This window comes from Oreochromis niloticus, linkage group LG20, assembly GCF_001858045.2.
Source record: "Oreochromis niloticus isolate F11D_XX linkage group LG20, O_niloticus_UMD_NMBU, whole genome shotgun sequence".
Taxonomy (NCBI): Eukaryota; Metazoa; Chordata; class Actinopteri; order Cichliformes; family Cichlidae; genus Oreochromis; species Oreochromis niloticus.
Window position 1 is genome coordinate 17101078 of NC_031984.2, and position 20978 is coordinate 17122055.

The following is a 20978-nucleotide window of genomic DNA, read 5'->3' on the forward strand; positions in this document are numbered from 1 at the left end:
TTCGCCTCGGCTGAGTTAATGAGATGGCAAACCCTCAGGATAGAGGTGCATCGAGTAGCCCCCGTCCAAAGCGGGAGAAGAAACTTCCGGGACATCTGGTGGACTATGAGCACAATCTAACTGAGCCATCCGAGCCATCTAGAGCTCCAAGTAGTTCAAGCAGCTCCGATAATGAAGAGGAAGAGAGATGGCAGAGGATGGAATCAGTATGGAACAGTGTCCTCCAACACATGACTCAACTGCAAGTGTCTATGGAGGAAACTCATGGAACATTACTGAAGCGGGTGGAGCGTTTGGAGCAAGCTTCTCAACCTGGCAGTCCTCTCCCCCCAGAAACAGGAGCATTAGAACAACGCCAACATATTTCCTCCATAACAGAAGTTGCACCACTACAACCTAGCAGTGAGGTGTTACAGCACACCATAGAGCCACTACCTGTGCCAGTAATACCCACAGAGCAGGACACCACAACACCTGTGAACATGCTGACGCCAGTGAAGACATCCGCTCCATCACCTCCTCGTAAAGTGAGCCTTCACACTCAGCCAGTGCTGCACCCTGCCACTTATGTAGCCGCATCGACGCCACTCAGGAGACCTGAACGATGTACTGCTGAACCCTTCTCATATCAGCGATCGGAACATCAGCTCCTTATAAACAGGCCAGGCCAGATGCAGCTATTACATCCTGCAGCCCCAGCTGATCAGCCACTAGGACGTGCTCATCTTTCAGTACACCAGCTATCACTGCCTGTGGACCCAGTGAGTCTGCAGCAGACGTCACATCCTGCTGCTCCCGTCTTCCAAGCCAGACATCCAGCTAATCCTGTGTACTTGCAGCAACCACCACATCCTGCTGATCCTACCTACCAACCTCCACGTCCACCAGAACCTGTGACCCAGCCATCACAGTGGGCAGACGCACATCGCCCTGTGCCTAACATACTGCATCCTGAAGCTTTGCCTGATCCAGCTGGCAAATACTATGTTCCTTATCCCTCAGGAAGTAACTATTCATCATCTTCCTCTGCTGAACACCATAATCCACAGGTTGCCACAACTTACCCAGCAGGAACGCCTCTACCAAACCTGATGGAGATGATGGTAGCGTCCTCATATGGCATTCCAAAGCCTAAGCTGGTGATCTTCAGGTCGGGCAGAGAGAGTGACTTCGCCTTATTAAAGAAAGGGCTGGACAGCACCTTAGGGCCACATTCTCATCTGGGAGAAGATTACAAGTATCAGGTCCTACTAGATCATCTAGAGCATCCCAGCGCCCTACAGGTAGCCAAGCGCTACATTCACGACCGCACTCCCTACACTAGTGTAATGAGGGCGCTAGAGCAGAGGTATGGACAGCCAAGGCAGTTAGTCCAAAGTGAGCTTAGCACTATATTAAACTGCCCCCCTATTAGAACCGGAGACTATCAAGCTATTGAAGACCTGTCCCTGTCAGTGTCCAGCCTGGTCGGGCTTCTCAGTACCATGGATGAAGTGGCAGCCAGTGAGCTCCATTGTGGTTCACATGTGGACAGACTGCTTACCAAGCTCCCCCTGAACTACAGAGACAGCTTCATCGAGTACTGTATCACCCGGGGGACCATCCGCACTGGCAGCAGCCGAACGTACAACATGTACGACTTCTCAGAATGGCTGGAACGGAAATCCCAAGTCCTTCAGCTATCCAGACAAGCCTCTCAAATGCCCCCTGACAGGCCATGTCCAGAGAAGAACGTACTCAAAGCCTCAGCAGGGCTCAAGCCACACAACAAATCTGCTTCCATCTACTACGGCCCAAACCCAACCCAAGCCAAGCTAAAACAAGAGGTAGAATCTACAGCTCCAGATCCGACAGTCCAACCTAAGAAGAGACAGAAGTTCAAACCTTATTGTCCATACTGCGAAGGGACAGCATTATCTGAATGGCTGTGATGGATTCAAAAGGCTAGACCTCAAAGCTATGGCTACCTGGATTACAGAGAAGGCCAAATGCTGGCGCTGTGGCCGTAAACATTCTCCAGAGCAGTGTACTCTGAAGAAGCCGTGCAACACCTGTGGTGACCAGCATTTGTCGGTGCTCCATGACCTGGTTGAGGCCAAGAAGCGGGACCCTAACATACTAACTGTGAGTACTAGTATGGTCTACCTAGACTATTCAAGTCACTCAGGTCGTGTTATGCTTAAGGTAGTACCCATTCAACTACATCATGGTGGCAAATCTCTGGACACATTTGCTGTGCTTGATGACGGCTCAGAGAAGACTGTTGTGCTTCCTGCGGCAGTTAAATCTCTAGGTTTGGAACAGGAGGAAGCAACACTCTCACTAAGAACTATCCGTCGAGATGTAATCCAGATGAAGGGAGGCTTTGTCTCATTTCAGGTGTCACCAAGGGCTAAGCCCAAAGTGAGGTACAAAGTAACACATGCCTTCACAGCCGAACAGCTGAGTCTAGCTACTCAGTCATGTCCAGCTGAACAGCTAAAGAAGAAGTATCTTCACTTGCAGAAAGCCCAGATTGAGGGATTTAACCAGGTCCAACCTTTGGTGCTGATTGGCTCGGATAACGCTCATCTCATCACCCCTGTCCGTCCTGTCCTTCGGGGGTCGTCCAAAGGGCCGGTAGCCGTCTGCACCAAGCTCAGATGGGCCATCCAGGGGCCAGCCAGTAGTATGCCTACATCTGAGGGGGACCTGCAGTGCCTGAACATGTGCCTTTCTCCTGCAGAGGCCCTGCATCAAGATGTGAAGCGTTTGTGGCAACTAGACGCTTCCCCCTACAGGACAGAGAAGGAGGTCACACGGTCAAAGGAGGACAGAGAGGCGGTAGCTATGTTGGAAACAAAGTTGCCAACAGAGTTCCCGGCATGCAGCGAGGCAGAGCTCAGGAAGACTGCATTCTGTGGGCACGCTTCGGTATCCCCAACCTTACCAGATCCAACACAGTATGCCACACTAGATGAGCTGATTGCTGCTACACACCGGATCCTACACGGGGCGGCCGACACTCCTATTACAGCTGCAGAGCAACTAGAAACCAAGACCATGCTGCTTCGCTCGGCTCAGACTGACAGCTTCCCAGAGGAGGCCCGAGCCCTCCAGATCAGTCACCCAGTCCGCTCAGACAGCCGTCTTAGCGTGCTGTCCCCTGAATATGACAGTCTGACCAGTCTCATCAGAGTCGGAGGCCGCCTCCGTCGAGCCGCCGACTTAGATCCAGACAGTATTCATCCCATTGTGTTAGCAGCTGAACATCCCCTGACCAAGCTCATCATAAAAACTTATGATGACCAGCTCCTTCACCCAGGTGCAGAGAGGCTATTTGCGGAAATACGGCGCACCTATTGGATTCTCAGAGGACGTCAAGCCGTTAAGAAACATCAGCACCAGTGTGTGGACTGTAGGAGATGGCGCGCCTCACCTTCTACACCCAAAATGGCTGACTTACCTTCATCACGGCTGAGACTCTATAAGCCCCCGTTCTGGTCAACGGGCGTAGACTGTTTTGGGCCGTACACGATAAAGATAGGTCGTAGAAGAGAGAAACGCTGGGGAATTATCTACAAGTGTCTTACAACCAGATGCGTGCACCTTGATCTCCTCCCTAGTCTTGACACTGATTCCTTCCTTATGTCATTACGCCGATTTATCGCACGCCGAGGAAAGCCATACGAGATGTGGTCTGATTGAGGGACCAATTTCAGAGGTGGTCACAGAGAACTCCAAACAGCGTTTGAAAACATGGAGCCTGACCTCAAGCAGCAACTAGCCAAGCAGACTATCAACTTCTGCTTCAATCCCCCACACTCTCCTCATTTTGGCGGAGCCTGGGAAAGGGAAATCAGAGCAGTGAAGTCAGCTCTGCAAGTAGTCCTGAAGGACCAAGTTGTAGCCGAAGAAGTCCTACTCACAGCCCTCATAGAGGTTGAGGGCATTTTGAACTCAAAACCACTCGGCTATGCATCGGCTGACATAGCTGACCCAGATCCCATCACACCAAATCTTCTCTTGATGGGGCGGCATGATTCGGCACTACCCCAGGCAGTTTACGGCCCCTCAGGCACTCTTTCGACCAGAAGATGGAGACACAGTCAGGTCATCAGCGACCACTTCTGGAAGCGGTTCATACAGCACTACCTCCCAGGACTGCAACTCCGACAGAAATGGAGGAAGTCCACTGACAACATGGCCGTGGGACAAGCTGTTATGATTGTGGACTCTAATCTGCTTAGAGGCCTTTGGCCTGTGGGTACCATTTCCCAAGTTTTTCCAGGGACTGATGGCATTGTTCGAGCTGCCGGGGTCAAGGTTAAAGACAGTACCTATGTTCGCCCGGTAACTAAGCTGGTGGAACTTCCCAAAGTTCCTGAGGACTCAGATGATACTGTCTCAAAATAGAAGGATTTTAGCATGTGTGTATTTCCATACAAATACAGGGGCAGCTGTTAAAAGTCCGCTTGTTCACTTCAACTGTTTAGACTACGTTACCCATGATGCACCTCGGTATCTGTACTTCCGGTTGGGAACGTGTTCAGCGCAGTTCTGCACAGATGAGAGGTGTGTCGGAGGATTAACGTTTTTCTTGTGTTCCTGTGTGAGTTACCCCTGTGTGCGTGCTTATCATGTGAGTATCATAAGACGAGAGTGATGCTTGTTTGACATTATCTGCGTAATTTGCTCTGTGTAATTTGCTACGTAAGAAGCTAGTCCCGTTGCTATCGCTAAGCTGCGGTTTTTGGCCTACTACAGGCAGCCTTGGTTGCAGCTGATATGTCATTTCCTATACGACTTACTGTCAAGCATTGTGGTTGGAGGTGGATGTAATTATGTACTGTGTTTATTATCTGAATTGTTGTAATCTGTAGAGATCCTGTTTGCTAATGTATATACCAGCTAGAAATTCATTTATGGTCTTAGGGTGCCATCTAGTGGCCATGAGGTTATGGCAGATCATATAACCTTATGCTGGAAACCCACAGTGCTGTATAAGCGGTACACTGCTATTCATAGGGGTTAATACATATGTTTGTTCTTTCTGTTGAGAGATGACCACACACTCATATACACACTCACACTCCCTTTACCTGCATGTGAATGCTGTAATGCAATCGCTTCCCCACCAAAGCTGTACATCCTGTTGATATCATCTGCCACCTCCTTATTAAAGTTATTTGAACTACGTCACTGTGGAGTACCATTCCTTCTGACCGAGGACGACTCAGTTGAAGCGTGATCGGCAATCAGTGCAAACATACATTACAGAATGCGTTCATGCCCTTCTTTCTACATCAGAAGCCAAATATTCTTCAGAAAGGTCTTCCTAACTGTTTCATAAATGTGTGGCTCTTTTAGGTTGCTTTGCTTTCACTCTTCTGTCCAGTTCATTCCAAACCAGCTTGATGTGGTTTAAGTCTGGAGACTGTGCTGGCCACTCCATGTTGTCAAGCTTGCCTTCTTGTTCTTTTTTTCCTAAGATAGATCTGTAATAGGGTCTGAACTTATGTTTTGGGTCATTATCTTACTGTAGGATGAACCCCTGACCAACTAGATGCATACCAGAGGCCACTGCAGAATGCTATGGTAGCCATTTTGGTTCAGGATACCTCTCACTCTGTAACAGTCACCTGTATCCAACAAAAAGACCCAAACTATCATGCTTCCTCCTTAATGTTTGACATTTGATGCCACAGAGTAAGGAACCAACGTTTTGCCTAATCGACAGTGTGCAAAAATCCTGAATGATAAACCAAAGATTTCACATTTTGATTCATCAGTCCATAACACCTCCCAGTATTCAGCAGTCCATTGGTGGCATTTCATGGTCCAGGCAAACATCTTTTTCATGTTTTGATGTCTAAGTAGACTTTTTTGCATTGATGTGTTTTTGTATTGATAGAGACTAACCATGACAGAGACACACAACCATTAACTTCTTTATGAATTAGAAAAAAGAGATGTTAAATCTTGTGATATTATGACTTTTTTCAAATACATTAGATTAGTGCTATCACTACAGGGGACAATGCTGCAGCCTAATTTGGCCTTGAGCTGCACGTTTACAAGGAAACAGGATGGTGCTTTTCCTTCTTTTACTTTAAACAGACATCTCAGTTCAGTTCTATTCACTGACACTGTATGCACATTTTTAGACTTGGTAGAAACTCATTCACAGCAAAGTGTCCAGTACGTATTTCATCTACTGGCAAGCATAAGCCCCTTAATTAAAATGATATTTTTAATCATACAATATAATTATTTTTGTTATCCACAGATTTTCACATTCACATTTGACAAAAAAGTAGAAACAAGTTAATTTATTTGCTTTATTTTAAAAAATCGTTTTCGTGATTGAATGTTATGTCTGATTAATTTCTGAATTCTCAGACTGGTCCAGTGTGCAGGCCAAAATAAGGTTATAAAAACATGAATTCAGTTCCATGACTTTGACTTTAAGTCTTAAACAAGTTTTTGACAGATTTAAAAACAATATTTGTGGTTTCTTGTTTTTAATGACAGCTGGTCTAATAAATGTCTTAAGCACTGTAACAGTATGATATGTATTCAGTCTAATATACAAAACTATTTATAAAAACAACTTTGCACAATTCGGAGGTTTGATAAATTAATCTGGGAACACTCCTGTGAGTAAAGCTGGCATACAAACATGAAATCACTTAAAATACAAGAAAAGGTTCTTTTTATAAAGCCCACTGAGCCTGGACATAAACCCAAAGCTACACGAGAGTTTTTGTTTTTTTAAAAAACAGGTATACGAGATGAATAAACACCTTGAGAGAAAATATGAAACAAAGTTTGACTTACCAAATCTGCTTATGAACTAAACAATAGTAGTAAAGGACTCCGAGATCTCCCGAATAATGGCGAAGTTTTCTTCCTTTGACAGTGGAATGTTCACGTGATCTGTTGTTGTTGTTGTTGTTGTTGTATTTGTTTTGCTGTAGTCTGATGTCACTGAATTTGTTTCACATTCAGTCACCTTGTTCTGTAATCGGGTGTCATTACACTAACTACAGTACTAGTGATGCTGTGATAAAGCCCCGTGAATATGTCGAATTGCTTCGCCAAAACGCAGATCACACGAAGCCCCGTTCAACAGCTCATTTGGAAATACTGACATCTGCTGGTCATCCACTGTACAACAGCCCTGCTGTGATATATCAGTGAGTATGTCAACGTAATCATGTACCAATTGCAGAATTCCCATATGAGGTCCCGTGTGTGTGTGTGTGTGTGTGTGTTTATGAAACTAGCCATCATCTCTGAGATTGATGATGGATGTTATCATTGGATGATATTATGTGAAATTATGTCAGGTGCTCACAAAATAATTTTAGCGTTTTTAGTGGCTCCATAATGTGCTTGCAAGCTCCTCGGAATCACCTCAGACCCAGATCGTGTGAAACACTTTCTGTAATGTGTTTTCAACAGCATAACGAGGGAGTCTGGTCGTTTCAGAGAAAGGGGGCCTCGTTTGTCTTTGGTGAAATGACATTTTGAAGAACTACCTACACAGTTTAGGATGAAAGAAACTGTACACAACAGCCATCAAGAATGAGGTGCAAAAGAAAGGAGGTGTGAAACCCTAAAGAAACAAAATTAATATTTCAGTGTTTCCTTTTTTGATCATCAAATTATGTTTTTATTCAGGGACACATCATAGGATCTTCAGCAGCACATTTGTGAGGGAAGAAAACTTTTTTTCAGTGTAGAATGGATGTTTTCACGTCAGGTATGTACAGGAATATGATCACAGCGTCCAACAGTTTTTCCAGTATTACTATTGTCATGGAGTATTAGTTTTAAAAATGCTGTAGCTTTCCTAAAATTTGCATAACTTAAAGCACATTATGTCAGTTTGTTTTATGAAGCAGGGTTGTAGCCATTTCATTATGATGTCACTCTCAAAGATCACAGAGCAGGTCACACAGCATTTGTAGAATCAAGAGATCTGGTACAAAGATGTGCATGTGGTGTCTTATTGCACCCCTAAATGATATGTGGCAGGATCTTTAGCGGTTTTTGTACAGCAGATCAGTTAGTTTGTGCGTCCATACCACCCCATATTTACTTTGCATTCAAGGAAGACCTCAACTGTTACTGGAACACATGGCTCAGCTAAAAAGCAGGTCCACGTTTACAGGTCAGCTGTATTTCTGCCACATGGAATTGACACTTCATTGTATATACATTTGCCTCCTGTTCCTTTGATTGTTTTAGGTTAGTACTTTAAAAGGCAATTTAAAAAATTACATAAAATGAGAGTTATTCCAGGTGGCATTCTATGTGTGTGAAAACTGTACATTTCCCCTCAAATCTATGTTTTAATTCAGTGTGTCAACCCATGTGGTACTTTAAATTACACGAATAAATGTTTACAGTACTGCAGTCTAGTAGTTATTGACACAAGCAAGATTTAAAAAGCATTCCAATTAGTAGGTGATCTGCTCTACCACCTGACCTGATTTCATGGTGGTATTGCACTGTTCATGTAGAGCATGGGTCAGCAACCCTAGGCACGCGAGCCATAGTTGGCACGCAAAGGGTTAACTGATGGCACGACCATAGCTAGACTGGCCATCGGGCATACCGGGCATTTGCTCGGTGGCCCAGTGACTTTTTTTTTCTTTCTTTGTAACGGTATAAACGATGAGAGGTGGTGGATTGGTCAGATGCTGGTCCGTGCGTAAAAATAACTCAGTTGTTTGGTGGTGGCTAAGGCGGAGCTTCCACAGAGGCCAGCAGGTGGATGAGGGAAGGGGAGACAGGAGGAGGAGAGACCCGAGGCAGCCGCCAGTCCGAGTGTCAGGTGAACTGAACTTCAGGTAAGAAGTTATGACCTGCAGTTTATCTGGGTCAGATATAAACCAAGTTTAGGTGGAGTTTATTTTCGTTGTGCTTACTTTTTACAGTCAGTTACAACAACTCGTACTGCGTACTAGCTAGCATGACGGAGTTTCTATACAGCTGGGTGGGTGCTTTGATGTTACTGATGTTGAACTTTATTTAATTTATAAGGTTAGTTAGTAGAGTTGCCAACCGTCCCATAAAAAGACGGAATCGTCCTGCATTGAGAGAAAATATTACGCATTTCGTGTTGAGGTGAAAAGGAACAGTTTGTCCTATACTTCAGCTAGAATGGAAAAAGACACAAAGCTGGAGTTATTCTGTCTTTACGCTGCAGCTGCCTCTTCTTCTCTCATTCTCCCCCCCTCTCTCTCCTGTTGCTACTTCAATCATGAAACTGATCAATGATCAGCTGATCGGCTTTTCTCTCATTTGTTTATTGCCCAATTTGCGCCAGAAAGAGGAAAGCGGCAGATGTCGCGCTAAACAACAGCAGCACGTTTAAGCTTGATCAGCTGTTGTTAGAATGTATTTAATATTACTTTCTAGTATCAGCTGATGTTTGCTGGAGCTACAGCTGTAAAAGCTGCTCGTCATGATATCGGTTTGGTTATCTCGTGAGAGGGAAACATGAAGATGGAACGAGGAGATGTCCTTACTGAATCATCAGAGCTGAACAGGTGATGGAGAAACAGGTTTACCTTTTAGGTTACATGAATGAGTTGAAGGGAAGTTATGAACTGTTTCTGAGAGACAAATAACACCAGGATCCTTTTTTTACTTAGCTGACAGCTGGTAACTGTGCAGGGGCGGGTCTAGCAAAGTTTTGCCGGGGGGGCCAGGTAAAGGGGGGCACAAAGAAATACTTTCTTATTCTCATTTAAAATGTCTAGCTTTTATTAAATAATTATCTGAAGCTTACAACCAAAGTTTTTATCTGATGTAAAATGTATAGAAATCATACATATAACATCGAAGCAGCTGGAATCCGTAGATGTGCATGTTCATGGAGCTTGCATTTTCACCTGCTGGACATCACTACCTGACAAGTTTAACTGTCTTCAGAACATTGCAGAGGCCTTATTGACAGTATTTGGCTCTACATATCTGTGTGAGCAGATTTTCTCTCACATGAGTGTCCTCAGGTAGCCGTCTGAATGCTGGACACTCGGAGACCTGTGTCTCTGAGTGGGAGACCAGAGATCACATTAACATGTGTGTCTCTGTATTAACAAACATGCCATATTGGCCCAGTTTATTTTTCTTATCATTGTTGGGAGGAGACCATAAATAGCATTTGTATTTTGTGTTGTACAGTTAATTTGCTGTTATGGAGTTCTTGTTATGGATAAAAAGTGTCTTTTTTTTGTTTCAAAATAGCTGATAACTATTCGCTAATAGCTGCCAACATCTGCGAACAAATATAATTCTATAAAGGAGTTCTATATAGTGTGTAACTATATAGAAGCGTTATTAAATTTATTGCTAATGCAATCATATGGCACACTGACTTCTGAGGAAATTTTAAATGGCACTCGTCATCAGAAAGGTTGCCTACCCCTGATTTAGAGTTATAGGAAAAATCGCCAAATCGCCAAAGAAATGTGTGTGTCTAAATGAAAAGAAAAGAACACTGTTAAATTCTGTTAATAAATCAGACGAGGAAGAGCCTGCAGACCAAACGCAACTCATGTCTCCTGTCTCTTCTTTTCTGTTAAAAAAAAACAGACCCCATGGAAGGCCTGTAACATATTTATTTAATAAAAATGCTGTATTATAGAATTTGGTGGAAGATTGGAACTTGAACTCACCTGCAAGAACCCTGACTATTATGACAAGTTACTCTAAATATGTTACAAATTATCTCCACTATATAAAAACATACTTGCGTATAACTGCTATGTTTTCATTATTAATTAAATCTTTGTCATTTAAAACTATTTTGGCGTTGTGGGAGCGGCCATGTTTTTGTACACACAATGTATTCTGGGACGATGACATATATTGGTTGTTGGCAGTATAGGCGGTTTCATTCAGCTAACCTGTTGTTGCAGGAGGAGGAACTACTATGCTGCATTGTGCAGCTTTTGGTTGTAATTTCCAGTTGATGGGCCACAAAGGAACAGATGCAAGTCTGTACAGCTTTCCTCATGAGAAGCAAAGAAAAAAAGCAATGGGAAGATGCTTGCCGTTGAGTACAACTCCCAAAAGACCCACGGCTGTGCTCTCGCCATTTTAGTCCTGATGCGTTCGAGGCATTTAGTCAACCACAGTTGATGAAAGAGCTGCCAGATGCGTCTGGTTATAAGCAAAGACTAAAACCAAATGCAGTCCCGACAATTTTTCCCCATAAGGAGACCACGCGTCTGCGAAAAGTGAGTGAAAACCGCCCTAAGAAACACATAAGACAAGAGACACTAAACAACAACTCACTTCTGCAGCATATTCGTGGATGATGATGACAACTCAGACATTATGTCAGTTATGGAGGAGACAAACAATGAAGCAGTTGAACCTCCTAAAGTATCTGCAAGTGTTCTGTGTTCTTCAAGTAAAACGGATGCATCAACCCAGACTGAGATAAGTAAGTCAGATGTAGTGGTACAATGGCAATCTGATGTGCACTTTCCAGTCTCAACAGACCACACCTCTAAAGGTAGACAGGAGACTGAACTGGACAAACAAGTAGACATGGATGATGGTAACTCCCAGGATTTGTTCATGTCATATGATGAATCTAGTGAACCAAAGTCAGTATGTTCGTTATCGTTCATCCTCCAGTTTCACTGTTTATATTATGCTAACATAGCTGTGTTGCTACCAGTGTTGGGCAAGTTACTTTGAAAAGTAATTAATTATAGTTACTAGTTACCAGTGTTGGGACTAACACGTTATTAAGTAACGCGTTACAGTAACTACGTTATTATTGTGGTAACGAGCACGGTAACTAGTTATTATGCCAAAATCAGGAACGCGTTACTCGTTACTGGGATTTAGATAGGCTCGTTACTCGTTACTTCGTGTGGTGGATATTGCGGAGCTTCCACAGATTCAATAACATTAGCAAGTGGTGGAAGCCAGCAGGTGGATGAAGGAAAAGGGAGGCAAGAGGAGAGACCCGAAGCGGCCGCATGCCGCAGGTCCGCGTGTCAGGTGAACTGAACTTCAGGTAAGAAGTTATGACCTGCAGTCTATCGGAGTCAGATATAAACCAAGTTTAGGTGGAGTTTATTTTCGTTATGCTGACATTTTCGTACTGCGTGCTAGCTAGCATGACGGAGTTTCTATACAGCTGGGTGGGTGCTATGTTACTGATGTTGAACTTTATTTTGTTCATACGGTTAATTATTAGAGTTGCCAACCGTCCCGTAAAAAACAGAATCGTCTGGTATTCAGAGAAAATATTACGCGTTTCGTACTGAGGTGAAAAGGAACACAGTTTGTCCCGGACTTCAGCTACAATGAAAAAGACACAAAGCTGAAGCTGCACAGCTGCCTCTTCTTCTCTCATTCTCTCCTCTCCCGTTTCTACTTCAATCACGAAACTGATCAATGATCAGCTGATCGGCTTTTCTCTCTTGTCTATTTATCGCCCACTTTGCGCCAGAAAGAGGAAACCAGCGGATGTCGCGCTAAACAACAGCAGCACGTTTAAGCTTGATCAGCTGTTGTTAGAATTTATTTAATATTCATTTCTAGTATCAGCTGATGTTTGCTGGAGCCACAGCTGTTAAGCTGCTGGTCATGATATCGGTTTGGTTATCTGGTAAGAGGGAAACATGAAGATGAAACCAGGAGATGTCCTTACTGAATCATCAGAGCTGAACAGGTGATGTAGAAACAGGTTTACCTTTTAGGTGACATGAATGAGTTGAAGGGAAGTTATGAACTGTTTCTGAGAGACAAATAACACCAGCATCCTTTTCTACTAGCTGACAGCTGGTAACTGTGCAGGGGCGGGTCTAGCAAAGTTTTGCCAGGTGGCCAGGTAGGGCATTAACAGGGAAAGGGGGGGGACAAGGAAATACTTTTCTTTATTATTCTCATTTAAAATGTCTCGCTTTTAAAAAAAATAATTATCTGAGTCTTACAACAAACAATTGATAGATTGATACATATATACCATCAGAACAGTGTACATCACTGTCACAACAGTGTTTATTTTCATTCAAAGGCTTTATGATTTTTCCTATAATGGTGGGCTGGTCTCTAGTCAAAATGCCCGGGACGATTTTTTTGTCCCAGTCCAGCTCTGTATGCAGCTCATCTGCAGTCTGGTGTTACCTACATCTTCCTATTCAGAAGGCACAATTTCCAAGTTCTGAGTACAATCAAAAGCACCACGACTGCAGTTTTTGTGTTGGATGTAAAAAGCAGGCTAGAATCATGGCGGTGGTCAACGACGGTCCAGGCGTGGGATTTCTCTCGTGGAAATGTGCACATTATTTTTTCCTTTCTATTGGTAGGTGGCACAGTGCACTTGTGGCAAGTAAGCAAGCTAGAAGACTGGCAATCTTGCTGGGTATCCAGTTACGGAAGCAACACATTAACAAGAGAATTCTGAGTAAAACCAAAGTTACTTTCCCTAGTAACTAGTTACTCTGAAAGTAACGAGTAACTTGAAGTAACTGAGTTACTTTTTTAGAGAAGAAACTAGTAATGTAACTAAGTTACTAATTTAAAGTAACTTACCCAACACTGCTAGTTACTAATTCAAAAAAGTAACTGAGTTACAAGATTCTAAAAGTAATTAATTACTTGAAAAGTAACTATTGCATTACTTTAAAAAAAAAAATGTTTAACCCTCTGGGGTCCAGGGTATAATTGGCCATTTTTAACTACTTTTGATTTTACCTCTACATTTCACCTTTGAAAATGATTTACTTTGCCTTGTTTTGTATCATTCTTTTCAGCACAACCTCACGTGTCTGAATTTACAGTTATGTTTTCATTTTGACACACTGTACTAACACAATTGATCTAAAATCAGACAAAAAACATAAAATCCGAATAGAAAACATTATATTTTTTACTGTAACAACCACAAACATGTTTAATGAATCATATTTCATAACTTTAAATGCAAATATAAATTGACAATTTTAAAATTATATGCACAAGTTTTGCAAACAACATCACAAGCCTGATACCTACAGGTCTGACAGCAGCAGGTGTATCACTCCTGCTCTCTACCTGGAGACAGCAGTCACCTCATTGTTCTGACACACAACACAAAAGTATCCACAACACTACACACTAACTACACAAGACAACACGTCACTCCTAAAACTTCCACCTCTTCCTAGACAACCAAATGTCATGTTGCCATATCATTTTTTGATTGGTCGACATGGTGCATTTTTCTACCAACACAAAGGGCAGGGTTTTTTAGTCATAAGCAGAGAGTGCTTGCTAGCGCTGTCCTTAGACAGTTAACGTGATGAAACTATTGAGGAAAATCGGCGCGTATATATTGTTTATCCTGTATCTGGTTTTACGTGGCCTATCAACACAATTTAAAAACTGTTGTATATATCACCTTTTTGCTTTGTCATCTTAAAGTGGTCGTGTGATTTGCTTATTACGACTACTTTATTCTTCCTCAGTCAAACAGCAGCACTCATGCGGTTGTTTTGCCCCTTAGCTCCAGGTGTTGTACCAAAAAGTGATCGTCGGGCAGAAAGTGATTGCCGTCCGCGGGAGCGCGCAGCTACTTAAAGCTGTAGCGCCCGGATTACTTACATAGACAGCAACTTCCACACAACTGATATAAGATGCGCTAAGCTGAAGACAGCTTCAACCGTCTGTTTGTTGAAAAATTTTCTTGTTAGTAACGGTAACGGCGTTGTAACGATAGAAATAGTAATTAGTTAGATTACTCGTTACTGAAAAAAGTAACGCCGTTATTCCCATCACTGGTTGCTACCGATCACGTAGCACATCATTATATACCAGCTAGCCCCACTTCAGTAATCCTGTCTTCATTTATGTTGGAAGTGATAGCAGAGCTGTACCTCTTAATTTGTTTCAGCCATCCCTCAGTCACAACATGGTATATTACTGTATGTTTAGACGGAAGCTAGCGAGCTAACTCCCTGCTAACTTCTAACTCTGTTAAATTTCATATATTCTGTTTAAACGGATGCCTGGATGTTAAACTTAATTGTTACACCTGGTAGAGCAGCCACGCTGATCATTTTATTATCCTCAAATTGTAAAAGAAATGAGGGTCAGCAATCCCAAAAGCTTCGCGAATTTGATCCCTGGCATGTGACTAAAGCAGTGTCCAAAGAACTGGCAGCTGAATCTAAGAGAAAGGTTTGCGAAGGTCTGGGAGCTTGGATCCATCCATCATCAATCATCTGTGGTGGAGCACACAAACTTGTGAGGGTGGTGCTTTGCTTTTGAAGGAGAAATGGATATCAGTAATACACCATGTAACCATCCGACACGACTGGCCAGGGAACAGACATTATCAACAATGTGCCCATAACCCCCTTGATGACACAGTCCAGAGATGCACTCGTGCAGATTGTGACAGACAAGCGGCTTTTGAAAGACCTTGATCATCTGACAAAGTGCATTAACCCAAAAACACTAGACAAAGATTTACTTTTTTCACTTATATAGTCCATCCATCCATCCATCTTCATCCGCTTTATCCGAGGCCGGGTCGCGGGGGCAGCAGCCTAAGCAGAGAAGCCCAGACCTCCCTCTCCCCAGCCACCTCCTCCAGCTTATCCGGGGGAATACCAAGGCGTTCCCAGGCCAGCCGAGAGATATAATCTCTCCAGCGTGTCCTGGGTCTGCCCCGGGGCCTCCTCCCGGTGGGACATGCCCGGAACACCTCACCCAGGAGGCGCCCAGGAGGCATCCTTGTCAGATGCCCGAACCACCTCAACTGGCTCCTTTCGATGCGGAGGAGCAGCGGCTCTACTCTGAGCCCCTCCCGGATGGCCGAACTTCTCACCCTATCTCTAAGGGAGAGGCCAGCCACCCTTCGGAGGAAGCTCATTTCTGCCGCTTGTATCCGCGATCTCGTTCTTTCGGTCACTACCCACAGCTCGTGGCCATAGGTGAGGGTAGGGACGTAGATCGACCGGTAAATTGAGAGCTTCGCTTTTACACTCAGCTCCCTCTTCACCACGATGGACCGGTGCAGCGTCCGCATCACTGCAGCCGCAGCACCAATCCGTCTGTCGATCTCCGGCTCCCTTCTCCCATCACTCGCGAACAAGACCCCGAGGTACTTGAACTCCTCCACTTGGGGCAGGAACTCATCCCCGACCCGGAGTGGGCACTCCACCCTTTTCCGGCTGAGAACCATGGCCTCAGATTTGGAGGTGCTGATCCTCATTCCCGCTGCTTCACACTCGGCTGCGAACCGCTCCAGTGCGAGCTGGAGGCCTTCACCTGATGAAGCCAACAGAACCACATCATCCGCAAAAAGCAGAGATGAGATTCTGAGGCCACCGAAGCGAAAGCCCTCCGCCACTTGGCTATATAGTCTCTAATCTTATATTGGCAAGATACAACTGATATTGATTACTCCCTCCCACCTCCTTATACAAAATGCTTATCTGAAGTAAAATCCTGTTTCAGTTCTAATTTTCTTAAGCTTAATGAGAATAAAACTAAAATCCTTCTTATCAGCACTAAATCCAACCTATTGAAGGCAAATCATTTCTCACTCACTACTGATAACTCCAGTTTTCCCTTCACCTCAGGTTAAGAGCCTTGGTGTCATCCTCGACAGTTCACTATCCTTTAAATCTTACATCAAATATCTCACCCGTTCTGCCTATTTCTATCTACGGATCATTAAAAGATTACGTCCTCTCTTTCCACCTAGTCTACGTCCATTCTTGTTCATTCTTGCTACCTCCTGCCTTGACTACTGTAATTCTCTCTTGCATAGTCTTCCCCCCAAAATCCTTCCATAAGCTTCAACTGGTTCAAAACTCCACTGCCCGCATCATTACGAGAACCCCCTCCTAACAGCACATCACCCTGTTCTTCAGGAACTTCACTGGCTCCCTGTGAAATTCTGGATAATATACAAACTTCTGCTCTCCTTTAAGGCCATTCATTATGTTGCTCCTCCTTACCTTTCTGATCTGTTAAGCACTACCTCTTCTGCCCGCTCACTTCGATCCTCTTCTTCTATCCAGCTCACTGCCTTCTTTCCGCCTCACCACAATGGGAGAAGCTTTTAGCTACTCTGCTCCCAGGCTGTGGAACTCTCTACCCCCATATTGCTTCTCTCACCTAGTTTAAATCTCAACTCAAAATCCATCTGTTGAAATCTGCATATTCACTGTGAACGCACTGTTTGTTAATTTTATCATGTGCTTGTGTTTTTATTGTTCTTCACTTTGTCACTGTTCTGTTATGTGTTTTATTCTGTTGTTGTTATTATTATTATTATTATCATCATCATTATTATTATTATTATTAAAATAAGTAAAATAAATAAGATGTAGTATTATGATGAACATTAAATTTGTAGCTAAAAAGTTTTTATGAAGACACTGATAGCAGTAGTCTTCTGAGTATGACAAAAGTTACAAACTCAACTAAAATGGTGATGAAAACAAAATTGTGATATTAAAATTGTGATATTATATTTTTGCCTTATCGCTCACCCCTATGTGACGCTGGGAATTTTGTATTAAATATGCTTTCATATTTATGATTTTTGAACAGGTTGTTTATCAAGATGGGGAAAGTGTTGGCAAACCCAAGTTCAAAATTTCAAGTCCACAAGACATTCAGAGCCAGACCAGTGACTGCTGGAAAAGACTATCGCTACATGGCAGCTATGATGGTAGATGTTCTCTCTGCTGTGTTGGATTCAACCCGAGACATCGACATGAGAGTGAACCTGACACATATTATGGCTCCACAAGAAAGACTACCCAAATTATTTTTCAAACACAAGTTTTTTGCATCATTACAAATAAAAAGTACACTCAACTTAAGTACAAATGTCACTAACATTCATTTTGTTTGACACACAACAGTGACAACAGTGACATAACATGTATAAACAAACTATAACAGGCAGGTGGGCGATGGCTATAAAAGATCAAATTTTGATATGAGAGTGTTGGGGTCTGCTAATGTGGCGAGATTGTTAAATGAGCTCCTTAAAACAAAGTCGCCATTGCCATTGGCAAGCTGTTGCCGCAAAAACACCAGTAGTTTTCCCTCATCATCTTCATCTGGTTTTCATCTTCATCTAAACTAGATACTGGTTGACTATTTTCATCCTCTCTCTGTTTGCTCTCATTCAAACTGGAAAGGTCGAACAGAAGTCATTTCCAGTGCGCTGCTAACTGTGAACTTAATGCGGTGCAACCACATGACATCACTACCCAGAATGCATTGAGAAGTATATAACAATGGCAGCCTAATTGTAAATCAGTTATATATATATAAAATGTGCTTAAAAGGAAAACATTTGGCGTATTTTAATACCACATATAGATTATTAAAAGCACAATATATATTTTAGTGCAAACATGTCTTAATAGCCGGGGTTCCTTTTAAGGCTGCCAGTTGTCATCAGATAGTGTGATTGTTGTGCTGTGAGGAAGCGTGACATGTGAATCATTTTCATAGCCGTAGAGTGTGTCCTCCACCTTGACTCAAGTATCATACTACAGTTAGCGTCAAGTGATCCAACTTTCCAACTGTTGTGCCGAAAGAATATTTCAAGTAAAATTTAACAGCTTTATGACACTGAAAAACAAACCAAATTTGATGCATTACAGACAGCCCTGCTAATATGGAGGAACTACATCAGGAGCACACAAGACTGAGAGAGCCATTCATACAGGATGTTTCCACATGGTGGAATTCAACGCTGGATATTGTTTCTTGTCTACTAAAGAATCAAGAGGCTTTTTTTGCTGCTGAGACAAACAAAAGCACGACCTAGTCATTTTAACTCCATCAGAGCAGGTAAAACTCCAAAAACTGGCGACTGTCCTTGAGCCATGCAGGTAAATAAAACTATTTTTTAACTTATTGTTACTGTTTCTTCAAAAAGCTCTATAGTTGACAGTTATTGTGTAGATTAATAATTACTTTCTTGAACTGTTTACTACCAGCCAGCAAAGAGCCTCCTCCTCTCTTCATTGTCTTCAGACTCTGATTCAGATGTATTTAACGGGGTTACATGTAACTTTGTAATGTGTTATATGCTGGCTTGTACACTTGCACGAGAGACACGAGAGATCTTCTTTACTGATGTTCACTGTGCTTCTCTTAACGTACACAGGTACACCGTAGCACTGGTGAATACAAATGTACAAGAAAATTATATTTCAGCATTAAAACAAATTGCAATATAAAATTCACAAAATACAAACAAACATACCACTTTGGCCTGCAAGTAGACAAACCGGTTTATTTGGAACTTAGGACTTGTTATTTCTTCTTTAGCTTGACTTTTACACGGCTAGACCGTCACCATGAGCAGCTTCTCTGACCTTTTTTCTCAAAACAGGAAGTGACCTCTGCCCTTACCTTAAACTTACAAAATTAACCGGTTATTTTTCATGTATCAAAATAACAGTACATCAATCCGGTATGCAAAATGGGAAATGTGAACATGCTCAACATAAAAATAAAACATACAAAATAAAATGCGTTAATTACATTATCATTACAAGAGCTCCGCCTGGTGTTCAAATACTAACATTTCAACAACTGTTACATGTTACTTTGTAATACATTGTTTGGCTATATGATGTAGTTTAAAAATTGAGAACAAGAAAATTCTGAGGCAGCTGAGGTTTTGCATTCTGGTTATCTTTTTCCGGCAGCAGCCACCGAGAGATGGACAATGTGATAAATGTTAAGTTGAAAGAATTGTAACTTCACGATGACACAAAACACAAGAGAAAAAGAGCTTTATTTTGAATTTACGAGAAATCAGCAGGAAACAAATTGGAACAAGAAAAAAGCTGAAAGATTCAAACCTTTTGTAGATTCAATTTAGCGATGACCTGATATAAATAATGAATTTCCACACAATGAGTAATTCAGAACAAAACTGCATGTATTGAAACCAGGTGATCTATTTAGTTTGATTCTTGTGAAAATGTGCAATATGTAGTCGAAACAGTAAAATAAATGATTAATTTTAGTTTATCAAGAGCTTATTTCATATTAATACATGTTGAAGGAAGTAGTTTGTATCAGTTTGTATCACTGACAAAAAACTGATTAAAAGTCATTCGATTTTTAATATTCTGATAACATTTAATATCTGGACTAAATCATATAGTTAAGATTTAAATGAAATAATGGAATTTAACATTTAAAATACCCAAACTACATTAATTCATTCAAACCAGCTTAATATTAAAAATATAAAAATCCCTACAGTCCCTAAAGTCACACAATAACGTGATATTTGAATCTTTCACATGTTCAGATCAACTGGTCATTTCCTGGAGTTGCTTGACCAGCAGCACTGGTGTCGGTGTCATGGTCATCATCTCTCTTCTACAATCTGTATTTATAAATAAAGCTTATTAGTCCCACTAACATGTCAGAGTTATAAAGTGTAATCTGATCTCAGGTCTTTAACAAGACAGACAGTTTTTAACTGCAGCTTTCCTGCTTGCACTCACATCATTTACTTATTATATAGTAATGCCTGTTGTAACTACTGCAGTCTATTTGATTTGATAACAGCATGTTTTCAGTTATTTTGTAAGTGTTTTATTGCCAGTAACAGATTTATTGAGAGCTGTTAATATTTTGCTCTGATGTTGGACAGTTTGTTGTGTGGTGCACGCTTTTTCTAAGGTCTCATCAAAAGACTATCATGTGTATAACTGATGTCCTGTCCATTTTCTTGGCTAAGTGGATTTGCTACAACAATGCCAATCAATGCAATAAAATAGAATAAAATAGTACCTCAAGGCCATTGTCCTTGCACCATTTCTTGAAGACTTCTTTGATTTCCTTTTCTTTCTCGTCTCTCTCTTCCCCTTCTAGGTTTTCATGGTTCTTCCAGTAAACCCGAAACATCTCATCAGAAAAACAATCAACGAGAAGCCTGGACACCTGACATCACAGACAGCAACATAATACACAGC

General features: G+C 42.2%; 1 protein-coding gene and 1 long non-coding RNA gene across 8 annotated transcripts in view; one reads left to right on the plus strand and one right to left on the minus strand.

Moving 5' to 3' along the window:
* Positions 1–20949, plus strand: LOC102079514 (flocculation protein FLO11). 6 transcript variants are annotated; one of them, XR_002057701.2, is made up of 7 exons: positions 1937–4621; positions 7091–7178; positions 7447–7590; positions 7666–7747; positions 17569–17689; positions 18639–18869; positions 20878–20949. It is a non-coding gene; the product is annotated as a flocculation protein FLO11 (long non-coding RNA). The 6 variants fall into 6 exon arrangements; XR_003215431.1 differs by lacking the exons at positions 7447–7590; positions 7666–7747 and having other exon boundaries at positions 1–4621; XR_002057703.2 differs by lacking the exons at positions 7447–7590; positions 7666–7747; positions 17569–17689 and having other exon boundaries at positions 1–4621.
* The window catches only part of LOC100705915 (deoxynucleoside triphosphate triphosphohydrolase SAMHD1), an 87487-nt gene that overhangs the window by 49239 nt on the left and 17270 nt on the right, over positions 1–20978 (minus strand). Inside the window, exons 17-18 of one of the 2 annotated variants that reach the window (XM_019349713.2) lie at positions 20797–20946; positions 19765–20386 (exon numbers count right to left, since the gene is read on the minus strand). The exons of the other annotated variant lie outside the window; for it this stretch is intronic. Coding sequence (XP_019205258.1) covers positions 20369–20386; positions 20797–20946 — 168 coding nt within the window. The 3' untranslated portion in view covers positions 19765–20368. Of the gene's footprint in view, positions 1–19764; positions 20387–20796; positions 20947–20978 lie in introns of those variants that run through there. 2 annotated transcript variants of the gene reach the window in all.